Source organism: Euleptes europaea, chromosome 15 (assembly GCF_029931775.1).
Source record: "Euleptes europaea isolate rEulEur1 chromosome 15, rEulEur1.hap1, whole genome shotgun sequence".
NCBI lineage: Eukaryota > Metazoa > Chordata > Lepidosauria > Squamata > Sphaerodactylidae > Euleptes > Euleptes europaea.
In genome coordinates, this window is record NC_079326.1 from 19,104,351 (window position 1) to 19,117,069 (window position 12,719).

Below are 12,719 nucleotides of genomic sequence, written 5' to 3' on the forward strand. Positions count from 1 at the left end.
TTAAGCCCCCCCGGCTGGCTAGGGGAGAGCCCCCCACCCGGCCCCACCCAGCCGCTGATTCTCCTCCCCTTTCCTTTCCTCGCAGCCCGAGTCCGAAGTGTTTGAAATCACCGACTTCACCACCGCCTCCGAGTGGGAGAGGTAGGTTCTTCCCCTGGGCCCGGAGCGCCGGCTTCGCTCTGCCGGCTCCCCTCATCGAGGCGCCCGGGACCGTTTCCTCATCGGCTGCCGCCTGCCCCTCCCCCCCTCCGCAGGGTTGCCAACCTCCCGGTCACGGGCAAGGAAAATACACCCGTGCTGTAATTCTTGGGAGACAATCACGGCATTGCTGCCATGATTTTTGTGCTGTTGCTCTAGAGCACTGGTTCCCAACCAGGGGGCCATGGACCCCCAGGGGTCCACGAGAGCTAAATTAATGTCTGCGAAACAAAGTTATAAACCCATAATAAATTTAATATTTTCAATTAAAAGTTCTCTATTATAAATATATATATATATATATATATATATATATATATATATATATATATATATATATATATATATATATATATATATATATATATATATATATCCAAATATTATCCTAAGTTTAATGTTTAACTAACAGTTATGATTAAAGTTTATTTTCAAATTCTCCGAATTTTTATTTTGAACCTTGGGGTCCCTGCACCGAACAAAAAAGTCCTAGTGGTCCCTGGTCAAAAAAAGGTTGGGAACCGCTGCTCTAGAGTCTGGGTGCTTGTCAAGTTTGGCCACAAGTTTTAAGATTGATCAGGAAGTATAGAAAGCGGTCATTCTGTTGCTGGTTAAATGATTTTGCTGACCTGGAAATCAAACTCTTAACTGAAAGCGTAGTTGCTGATTGCACATTCCAGTATTCTTAAATGATTTTAGCTAGTTCCATGGGACTCTGTTTGAAGTAAGCATGTTTAGATTTTGGAAGCGACTTGATAGCATTTAACACGTACGTGCATATAATGTTATGGAGGAAATGAAATGAGATATCTTGCTTTGTTCATGTTCCATGCCATTTTGTGGTTTTATGAAGCAACGCATAGGTATATTTCAGATGTAAATTGAACCATAAGTTCTTAACCGTTTCTGACAGGTGATTTAAAATACACTGCTTATACATGGCATGCAAACACCGCCTTCTGTGTAATATGTGTATATTTACAGTTTCCAGACCTGGATTCTACCTGTTGGTATTGTCATTCTAGATGACTGTAGAAGACTTTAATTTCTTATCTTTATTTTTAGAAAACAGAATTGCAATGCACACATTGTGTTACAATAATTTTAAAACTTGCCCTTTTCATTAGATTTATTTCAAGAGTTGAAGAGGTTTTAAATGACTGGAAGCTTATTGGTGTTTCTACAGGCAAACCTTTAGAAAAGGTGAGAATATCTGCTTTTGAATTATTTAGGGATCGTCACAGACCACTTGCAATCTTTAACCGTGTGAAGAAATAGTAAAGTGAGTAATTAGACAACACTTAAATGTAAAATGGTACTAATTTGGATGCACAGGATGAGAACAATGAGCTGACAAGGCAAAGGTTCTCTGGGTTAATAGCAAGGCAGACCAGGGACCTCAGATCTCCCTTGTCCTGGATGGGGTTATACTCCACTTCAAAAGCCAGGTTCGCAGTTTGGGAGAGCTGCTTGGTGGCTGCTATGGCTCGGAGTGTGCTTGCCCAGCTCTGGCTGGTGCATGAATTGCATCTGTTCCTGGGTAAATTAGATCTAGCCACAGTGATCCATGCCTTTCTTACATCTAGACTGGACTGTTGCAGCGCACTCTACTTGGGGCTACCCTTGAAGAGTGTTTGGAAGCGGCAGCTAGTGCGACTAGACGGCTGGTCTGGGCCAGCTAGCAGGAACATCTGTCCCCGATACTACAGCAATTACACTGGCTACCAATCCAGTCCTGAGCTTAATACAGGTTATATGAAGGACTGTCTTCTCCCATATGTTCCTGCCCAGGAATTAAGATCATTAATTATTAAGCCTGACTGTTCCACCAATTAAAGACACTTGTTGGTGAGTACATGAGAAAGAGGGCCTTTCCTGTGGTGGCCCCACCGTTATGAAACAACCTTCGCCTGGCCCCCCATTGGTGATATTCAGGAGGCAGTTGAAGACAGTTTTATTTAGAACTGCATTTTGATTGATTTAGCTTTTATTATTGGCAATCCTAATTGAAGTTTTTTAACTGTTACTTGTATGCGTTTTATAATTGTTCTTTTTATTGTGTTTTTATAATGTTTTATTTATATTGTAAGCTTCCTTAAATCCTGCAAGGGAGGAAGGTGACTAATAAATATTTTAAATAAATAATATTAAGGAGATAGAAACGTATTCCTCTTCTTTGAGATTTCAGCTCCATTTATAAAAAAAGTTTTGTAAAAAAACCTCTCAAAGTAATGGCAGAATTGTTTTCATGTGAAATATATACTAATACTGTATTGCAATTAACATAGACTTAATATGTTTGTCCCATTTGATATACAGGGAGTGTATACCACAGAAACATGGGAGGAAAGATCAGATGAGATCTCTTTTGCTGATTTCCAGTTCTCTGTCACACATCATTATCTTGTGCAAGAATCCAGTGAAAAGGATTCCAAAGAGGAGTTAGTAGAAGGTAGAAAATTAATCTTGGTAGAAAATTACATTTGGGTAGAAAATGCCCAAATTGATGCGTCAAACATTATGTCTTAGGACATTATATTAATTACTGATGTTGGACAGTGCATTTTATAAACAAAAAAAGTAGGTAACCATTTTGGTGCATATCAGAATCCAAGTCCAACCAAAATAACACAACACAGCGTACAAACTTTCAAGTTCTCTAAACCTTTGTCAGGCTGGATGTTAAAAAAGAAAGGGGGAGGGGAGAAGCTCTTTCAGGCCAGGGTCCTGAGGCCTTGGTCTTCATCCAGTGTAGAATTCTTTGCTGGCTTCAGAGGGTTTGGTTGGTTGGTATCAGATTGCACCCTTGATATGCTAGGAACAAGAAGCAATAAAAAATAAAAATGGAGACGCCTTCAATATTAGTGCTACCTTGTCAATCACGGTCAAGTGCTGGATAGCAAAAGAGTGTCTTTATTTTTTGTTAAATAGTTCCTGTTAGAGTAGACACTGCTCTAAGTTGACATGTAACATTTTCCTCCAGACTGTAAGTTTAGACATCTGATATTTGTATCCTTGTGAATGGTTTCACAGATGCTCTTCCGGTTGCTATGCAAGATCTACTGTGTATGAACAATGATTTTCCTCCCAGAGCACATTGTCTGGTGAGATGGTATGTATATTATATTGAAATGTTCTGTGTTGTTTTTGATAACTGTTAAAATTACAGCGTATATACTTTCGTGACATTGAGCGACTGTAACCCAGAACATCCAAATAGTTTAAGATAATGTTTATAATGCAATAACTCATGAATATGAAGCAAATGGTACATGGGTTTCCATATATTCTCCTTCCTCCAGTAGCCCCTTTTAACCCACTTCCCAAAGTTGATGCTGAAATTTATGTCAAGGCTAAAAACCATGGGAGTTGGGAGGCTGCAGTGATGAGAGTACAATGGGCAAAATTGTTCCCTGCTCTGCTGGCAGCCACCCCCTGCACGGGTTTTGGTTTATGTGGGTCCTGCAGCCTCTGGCACCCGCTGTTTAGGGTATCAAATGGAGCTGCTGGGGGAACAGAAACAGAGAGGAGATCTGTGCCTGCCAGCACAATTTGCATGCAGTTGGTAGGACATCATCCAGCAACAGTGATTTCAGACTGGATTGGAGTCAAAACGAGTGTTTAGTGTAATTAGACTTAGCAATTTGAGAGAGATTTGAGATTTTTCATGTCTGAATAATAACTAAAGACAAAGAATTGTTCTGAATATCTTAACTTCTAACATCTGTAACTGAAACTTACTGCTTCTCTTCTAGGTATGGCTTGCGTGAATTTGTGGTCATTGCACCAGCAGCAAATAACGACGCTGTTCTTAGTGAATCTAAATGTAACCTCCTCCTAAGTTCGGTTTCTATTGCATTGGGAAATACAGGGTGGTAAGTAAAGTTCTGCAGTTATTAATGTTAATGGCCTGTTGTATTGTAGAACATTCTTCCTAGTGAGAGAAAATATTGTTCAAATAATGGCAGTGATGAGTATAGAGCCACGCATTTTAAATCTGAAATAACTCCAAGACGAGTACAGAAAAGCAGAATCATACAAAGCAACAAACTGGCTTTGTTACTTACATTATACGTCTGTTGTATTTAGAGTACATAGTTGAGCAATGAATAGCACCACGGGATTCAGTTTCTTTCTCCTCCCTATTCCCTCACTTCATTATTGCAGGCCTGATGTAGAATAATTCAGACACTCCCCCCTGTATTAGCCTATTAGTTCAGAAGACAATGGCTTGGATGCCAGAGACTGTGAATGGCACATAGACACAGGGCTTTACTGCTGCTTGCTTCCTTGTGCTGCCTTCTGAAAAACCGCTTGTGAGCACTGGGAAATCCTGAGCAGCTGCATGTGAGGTAGTACCGGAGGCTGCAGCAGCAATGGGAATTTGCAAAAAGTCTTCCCTTTCCGCTGTGTGTGAACCAAAATGCTTTCACGCACCTTTGGATCCAAGCTACTAACTTTTAACCAAATGTATCAGACTGTAATCAGCAAACAATTCCCCCCTCCAATATGTTGTTAAACACATTTGAAGTCTGCCGAAACATCATATCTAGAATTTAAAGTGTAACATGAGGAGCTTCAGCAGGTTTTTTTTAAAAAAACTATTTTTTCTTCTCAACAATGGACTCCCATTCCATGTCAAATGTGGTTTGGCATGTCTCTTTGGTCCTGCTGCTCAAGCCAGATAAGCCTAAATCCCAACTGGGTGCACCTAACTAGTTGGATGGCATATGTGATTGATGTCTTAAGCATTCTTTCCTGTTAGAAATTTTGGATGGCATAGGAAATCATGTTGTTAAAATAGCATTTCACTTTATAGTAGTGTATATATTTTATATTTAGGGCTGTTTTAGAAGTTATGGTTTCTTACACCGGAAGTCCTGGGGTGTGTCGGCATGTGTGTGTGAAAACCACGTGTATGTTGTTGTGTGTCACAGTCTTGCATGATAAAATTGGCTGCGGTGCCAAACAGTATTTTGCGCCTTTGTGAGACAGTGGCTAGCTCTTGTATGCACTGTAGATGTTCAGCTCCTTGGTTTTCTCCAAGTCCCATGAAGCAAGAAATATGCCCTCCTGGAAATATGCTGGATAGCTCTGTTGAGCCAAATGTGATTGTCCCTGTTAGGAAGAGTCTTCCCATCTGTCACCAGTGACAGTATGGCCTAGTTCATCTTGGCAGTTTTGGTGGCCAAAAGAGACAATGTCTGATGTTCATCTAGAGCCAGGGGAAAAAACTGAACATGTGAAGCTGCCCTATACCAAGGCTGGCCATTGGTCTGTCAAGTATTGTCTACTCAGAGTGGCTACTAATCAGTATTGTCTACTCAGAGAGGATTCAGCTTTCCAGGGTCTCAGATCACCCACTACTTGATTTTTTAAAACTAGAGATGCCAAGGACTAAACATGGGACTTTCTGCATGCAAAGCAGGTACTATGGCAGTGAACCACGGCCCCATCTCAACAGAAGTTCTCTGAATGTATGTGCGCACACATTCTGTTTTGTTGAATGTGCATATGCTTTCCTGTGCCAGGTACACAGTGAAATACAGTGTCATGTGGCACATTGCAAGTTGCATGTGATTGTCATGTGGCACATTGAGCATTTTTTTTTACCTTTCTGATGATGATTTGTTTTTCTTATGCTTAGGTAATAAACTTACAGCACAGCTGGATGTTTGTCAGGTTTTGAACAGTGGAGAACAGTGGGATATAATTTTATTCTCAATATCAGGGTAAAAGATGAGAACACTTTTTAACACTTAAATTTTTGTATATTTTTTTTCAGCCAAGTGCCATTATTTGTGCAAATTCAACACAAATGGCGAAGGATGTATGTTGGAGAGTGTCAGGGTCCTGGAGTTAGAACAGATTTTGAAATGGTTCATCTTCACAAAGTGCCCAGTCAGTATACTCATGTGTCAGGACTATTGGACATCTTCAAATCCAAGATTGTAAGTATTGCATGAGTATGCTGAGAACTGTTTTCTTTGCAAAAGTTGGTACTGTTGTGATATTGTATGCAAACCTCTCTGTAGTGCAGGCTAACACAGATTTGAGTTCACAAGTTCTGGTATTTCGTGCTGATCTGATACTCATGGGACTTGTAAAAATCCACAGATATGTCAAGAAACAACAAGAGAAGAATCTCTAGTATGTTAAGTCATATAAATGCAGCCATGATGAAGAAACCCTTTTTAATTATAATTTTGATGTGTTACTCTAATTAAAAACTGGCTCCATATTGCCATGAGAGCATGCTGAATTAAGCACCTGTTTTACACCTTTTGTTTTTCTTGAACCTGTGGTGAATCTGAATGGGTTGATGAGCACACATCCGGAAGCATTGTTCATTTTACATCAGATTGTGTGAACATGTGGCAAGACCCACAATTTGAGTTAAGAATTCACATCATGCCACACAAAATATTAGATAAAAATATTTCATAGGTCTATTTCTGGATGTGTTTTTATAATTTTATGTATTTATGACCACTGAGGAAGGTCTACTCAGGCCGAAACACGTCTGGTTAAGCATTGGTCATTTACATTGTTATATCAATTGTGCATAAGAATTTTATAACTGATTTTTATACGTAGCCTGCATTCCAGGCCCTGTGTTTTTAACAATTTTGCTGTGATCACCTAGAAATAAATGTAATTATTTTATGTTGTTTAGTTTGATAGCTCAACCTTTGAAGCTCTGCCACATTTTGCACCAGCTGAAACATATTCAAGAGCAGCCCTACGTAGAGTGCATTAGAGCAATCTAGCCTAGAGGTTACTAAAGCGTGGATCAGTATGGCCAGATTGGTATCTGAAATAGGGAGCTACCTTCCTAACTAACTACCTTCCTAGCTAAATGTAGCTGAAAAAATTTTTTTGGCTGTCATGGACACTTCCGCTAGGAGACCAGGATCCAGCAAGGCTCCCAAGAGAAAGCTGCATACCATCAGTGGTAGGAAGAACAACCCCGTTTAAAGCAGTAGCCCTCCTGCTAGCATCACCTCTGTCTCACCTGGATTCAGCTTCAGTTTTGCCTCCCTCAGTCCCTTGACCATTGCATTCAAGCAGTGGGCCAGGACAGAGACTACAGCAGCTAGTGGCTTATTCAGAGTAATGTATGGGCTGAGTGTCATCAGCATATTCTTGGCAAACTTACTCCAAAACAGGATGGAGGTAGAAATCATCTGTCCAGGGAAAATGCTGCTCATCATGATTATAGGCAGCTGGTAGATGATAATTCTAAGCCTATTCAGTTTCAGATGTCTTTTGTGCCAGCTAAGAAAACGGGTATGAAGGTCAAGACAGGGATAGAAAAAATATAATTATGTTTACTCACTCCTCATTTTTTCAAATTGTCCCTTTCTCCTCTGGGTCTTACCAATACAAATACTTTTAACCCCCTCCCCACATTGACATAGACAACTTGCTCAAGTATGATTGTTTAGGCTCTGGCAACACAGACTTAAACCTCTATAAATGACACCAGAGGAAGATTTCCTGAACAGACTACAGGACCCCTTATTAAAACAGTAGTCAGATCTCCTGAAGCAAGCAGATTTGTGAACAGTATAACTGTTAGATTTAAGAGGATTACTGTGAATCAGGCTTCATGAAAATGGATCTCACACAACCTGTCCTGATCATGATTACTTAAATGTTCTCATTTATATCAAGCTCAGTGCCTTTTCAGTGAATAACAGTGCTGTTAAAAACATGGAGTGATCACAGAGCAAATACAATTGGCACTGGGCTAAATGCTTGTTTTGCCTCTAGTTTTCCTTCCCCTCCCCTGAATATCATGCAAATATTACTATTATGTTATATTTAGAGTATTGTCCTTTCTGTATGGCAGATGTGTAGAAGAGTAGATGGCAGATGTGTAGAAGTTGTTTCGTATTCATGATGTCATTGTAGTAGCCAGGGCCGATGCCAGCCATTTTTGTGCCCTTGGCAAGGCTTGTGCCCCCACCATTGCTAACCAATTTTCAAAAACAGATGTCTTGTAGAAAAAATAAAAGCACAAAACTTTTAATAATTGTATTCCATAGCACTGTTGTGGTACTTATCTTAAAATAAAAAATATAAATTGTCAGTTGCATTCCCCCCCCCAAAAAAAACTAATCTGTTTAAAACTGTGCCTCTCAGGCCAGTTCTGTGCCCCTCTGAGGTCTGCGCCCTAGGCAACCACCTAGTTCGCCTAATGTAGCACCAGCCCTGGTAGCAGCACCAAAGGTTGACTTGTGTATTTGAGCTGGTAATTGCCATATCATCCAGTGTAATTTTAGGTGTGATTCTGCTCAGTTCACACCTTTAGCGGTAGCCCTCAAGTGATGTACATACATTTTTGAAGCAGTACTTAGTCATTATCTTTGAATTACAGTTTGCCTAGCCCATGATCTAGAGGAATATGAAAGCAGTGAGGATTGTTTTCCCTTCTTTGAAAACAGAAACCTTTTATTCCTTCTTCCTTCATAATCACAGACAGCTGATGGCACTTTGGTGAGCCTCAGAAGTAGGTTGATGTTTGATAGGGTTTGGACACTATTGTTGTCCACAGTACTTACAGTAGTAGTATTTCTGAACCAAAAAGTTTTGGGAAACTTGGCACATAGTCAGTAAGCTAGCATTTCGTTGTGCCAGTTTATTATATTTGACCCACTTTAATAGTGATCCATTTATTTTGAACTTCCAAGTGATTCAGGCAGTGAAGGATGATCTAACTGGAATTTTATCTGGTGAGAAGAGTATACAACAAAATGTATCCTTCATAGCAAAGATCTAGATACAATATGTTTAACCTGGTCCCAGTTTTTGATGCATTTCTTTACATCTGTCTTCTAGGGTTGTCCATTAACTCCACTGCCTCCAATTAATATAAGTATTAGACTTACATATGTCCTTCAGGACTGGCAGCAATATTTCTGGCCCCAACAGCCACCAGGTAAGACGTTTGTATGGGCCAGGTATGGTTATCTACTGTAGAATGAAATACAGAAAATGATCCAAAGTTTTGTGTTTTCCCAATGGCAGCCCCCCATCTGCCTTCCGCGTTCTGTGGAGAACTGCTTTTGAAACTGAGGGATTTTCAAAAATAGTTTGTGATATGATATGGCAGTTGGCAGTTGTTGAGAAACAAATGGGTAAAATGGTTGTACTGTGGCTCTGTGGTAGAAAACGGTTATCAGACTTTCTAACACTGAACTACATAGATTGATGTATGTGGTAGTTCCTGTGTCATAGAAATATTCTTAAATGGATAAATACATTAAAATGAAGGTAACATTAAATGACTAGAAGCATCTACCTTTCAAGATATAGTTCATCACTATTGGAACATGATTCTGAAATGCAGATTTAGTTTGTTTGTCAGTGTTAAAAGTAACCTGTTACGTTTTTTTAACAAACACCCTTGATAGAGCTGGCTGCATAATTTAGCCTACTCTTGATCTCAGTTGCTGTTTTCTGACTCAAGAGTAAGCCCCTTGGTTTTCTTTCCATTTGATCATGATTTCCCATAATGACTCCAAATATATCCTCCCCAAACACTGGAAGAAGTCTTTATTTTTTTCTCTTCTTACATTCTTTAAATTTTTGGCAGGATACAATGGTTAAGTTGGCTTATTAGATCATTCTTCAGCAGTGTTGCTGATGCTCTCTGTGCAGTTGCACACCCTACAGATTCTGGCTGTCATCATGCAATATTAGCTAGGAAAGGGAGGTTGGCCCAGTGTGCTCACTGTATGTGGTTTTCCAGCACTATTGATCTGCACTGGCTAGTGTGCAGCAGTAAGATCCAATCCACTCTTTAACTGGCCTGGCATTGAAGAGTTGCAGTACAGGACCCGCAAACAGTGTCCCAAACTTATCCAAGTTTAGCAGTGGGGTTTGGGTACAATAATTGTTTGTTAAGTATGTAAATCACTTGAATTGTTTATACGAAAAGTTACTGTGTAGTGAATTTAAAGCATTGCCTAGATTTCAGCCAGCAATAAGTCCTTAAGAAAATTCTGGATGTCTGGATTTTTTTTAAACCTATTTCTCTTGGGTCTAGGATGCTAAGACTGTTAATGGTGACTACTTCACCTGTGTTCCATTTGGATAAGTCTGGGTTGGAAATATTTTATTTGGTAGTGAATTGAACAGTTGTTTGCTGCTAATGTTATTCAAAATGTTGCTTTGTCTGTAGATATAGATGCTTTGGTTGGAGGAGAAGTTGGAGGGCTAGAATTTGGAAAGTTACCTTTTGGTGCCTGTGAGGATCCTATCAGGTAAAATTTGGTGTCATTTAAATATTCAGACAAAATACTCCAGTGAGGTTGCTTTTGCAGATTGGGAAGGAATGAGCGAAACCTGTAAATCTTTCCATGCAGATTGTTTGCTTATGTAATCATGAAAATATAATACTGCTGACAAATAAAATGTTGCAAGTCTAATTGTTGTTCATGAGCTAAAATACTAGGGGTTATGCATTTTCAGATTATTAAGGCTGAAAGTCAGGGTGTAAATGAAATAAATATTGTTCTGATTCCATCGATAAATGCATACAAATACCTACTTATTGAACACATGGAGAGAAATATTATTTATATGAATGTACACCATTCATGATTGATACAATTTCCCTTTTAAAATGCATCCAAATAGCAACCAGAAAAAGTGGGCCCTACTTGTGTTAAATGTAAAGAAAAAGTAATAATTTTATACAAACACAACTTTTCTTATCCCATGGATTGTATAGTTTAAGAGCCCCTTGCTATTATTCTGTCATTGTTTTTTGCAATCAAAACTGCTATCAGGCATAAAATAGAGGAGTCAGAATTTGGAATATTGAAAAAGTATGTACTATCATATGGTAAAATTCCTGTGTTGCTGAAATGTTCTTAATTTTAGAATATATTTTACGGTCAAAATGAAGATAATGAAAAGGATATCTGTGTGTCTATATGTGAATGGAAAATACATTTTTATTAGTAATTCCTAATCTGTGGTTATATAGTAGTTTCCATTACTCTGTTATCAAAAAAGTGTACTTTTTGGGTATTTCAGTGAACTCCATTTAGCAACTACTTGGCCACATTTAACAGAAGGTATAATTGTGGACAATGATGTTTATTCGTAAGTACATTCCCTTGTCTTTGGCTTTTGCAATCCAAAAAAAATCCCCTGTATGCTATCAGTTGAGTTTTAAATTGATGTTATTAAATGCTAACAATGTTATGCAGTATTCTACTTTTTAGGACATTTGTTAAAGATTCAGGTTTATATATATGTATTGTGTTGGAATTGGATTACCTGCTATGGCTTTTTGCTAATGCAGTAAAATTCATGATGATGATGATCGACACAGTGTCCATTATTTTAAACCTAATTTCTTATATTATTTCCCACTCTCCATATTTGGGAGATCCTTTTGGAGCTTTTTACAATCCACTTTACCTTATACCATTTTGAAGAATTTGGTGTGGTCTGCAAACCACGTTGGGGACCCCGATCTAGAAAATACAGAATGCTTTTGCAGCATTAGTAGAGCTAGACAGAACAGAGTAAGGACTGAATAAGTGGTAAGGAATCAGGTTAAACTCTGGCAACACCAACAACCCAATGCTAATGGGAGGGGGCAGTTGCAGCACTCCCAGGGATGGTGCCACCACACCGTCTCCAGACGTCTTGGTGCCGGGCACAATATCGAGGAAAACCCCATGAAACTGTCCATAGAGTTTCACAGGGCTACACCTGCCTTTTTGCAGGTGTAACTCTGCGCCTGCCAAAAGGGGTGTACCCAACCTGTAAGGGTCGGGAACGCTCCCTTTGACACTGGCGCGAGCCTCTACACCAGAAAAACGCTACTGATGAGGATGTGATGGTGCCTGAGACTCGTGCTGCCGCACTGCTTCCCCAGGGCCAGAGTCAGCGCCCCAGTGCCAGCTTTAGTGCCTCTTTAGCCAGCGCAAGTGGCACTAACGTCGGCTCCTAATGTGGTTTGGCCCCCCCATTAGGATTGGGCTGCCCATGTGCTGAGGATTGGCCTAAAAGTTTTAAGGATACTTTCTTCAAATTTGGGTTTTGGTAAAGCCAGTAAAAAGTAATCGTAATTTTTGTTGTTCTAGAGACTTGGATCCCATGCAAGCCCCTCAGTGGTCTGTGAGAGTCCGAAAAGCAGATAATCCACAGTGTTTATTGAGTAAGCAACCAATCTCTTTTTTGTTGTTGTTGAAACAATTTAAGCGATGATCAGTGCGAGTCTTGCAGACAAGATGTGAGTACCAACGATAAAGAACAGCCATTTTTTACTGGCTGGATGAATTACCCCCACTAAGAGTGACTTGCAGGCCCCACTCACTGAAGATGTTGGCAGCCTGCATTAGTAGAGATACACAGCTTAAAGCACTCGTGAAACCCATTGATAGTTACAATATGCCTTGCTCCAAGAAGGAGATGAAGGCATATGACAGAGCAGCAGCTACCTGGCACGCTCCGAGACCCAGAACAATGCACCCCAGAATTCTCTTGAGATCCCA

At 39.7% G+C, this 12,719-nt stretch overlaps 1 protein-coding gene across 1 annotated transcript in view; it reads left to right on the forward strand.

Moving 5' to 3' along the window:
* The window catches only part of RAB3GAP1 (RAB3 GTPase activating protein catalytic subunit 1), a 30,745-nt gene that overhangs the window by 103 nt on the left and 17,923 nt on the right, over window positions 1-12,719 (forward strand). The window contains exons 2-11 of the mRNA XM_056861121.1: window positions 86-141; window positions 1,326-1,401; window positions 2,518-2,650; window positions 3,232-3,310; window positions 3,954-4,073; window positions 5,984-6,149; window positions 9,043-9,142; window positions 10,388-10,469; window positions 11,248-11,316; window positions 12,309-12,382. Coding sequence (XP_056717099.1) covers window positions 86-141; window positions 1,326-1,401; window positions 2,518-2,650; window positions 3,232-3,310; window positions 3,954-4,073; window positions 5,984-6,149; window positions 9,043-9,142; window positions 10,388-10,469; window positions 11,248-11,316; window positions 12,309-12,382 — 955 coding nt within the window. The remainder of the gene's footprint in view (window positions 1-85; window positions 142-1,325; window positions 1,402-2,517; window positions 2,651-3,231; window positions 3,311-3,953; window positions 4,074-5,983; window positions 6,150-9,042; window positions 9,143-10,387; window positions 10,470-11,247; window positions 11,317-12,308; window positions 12,383-12,719) is intronic.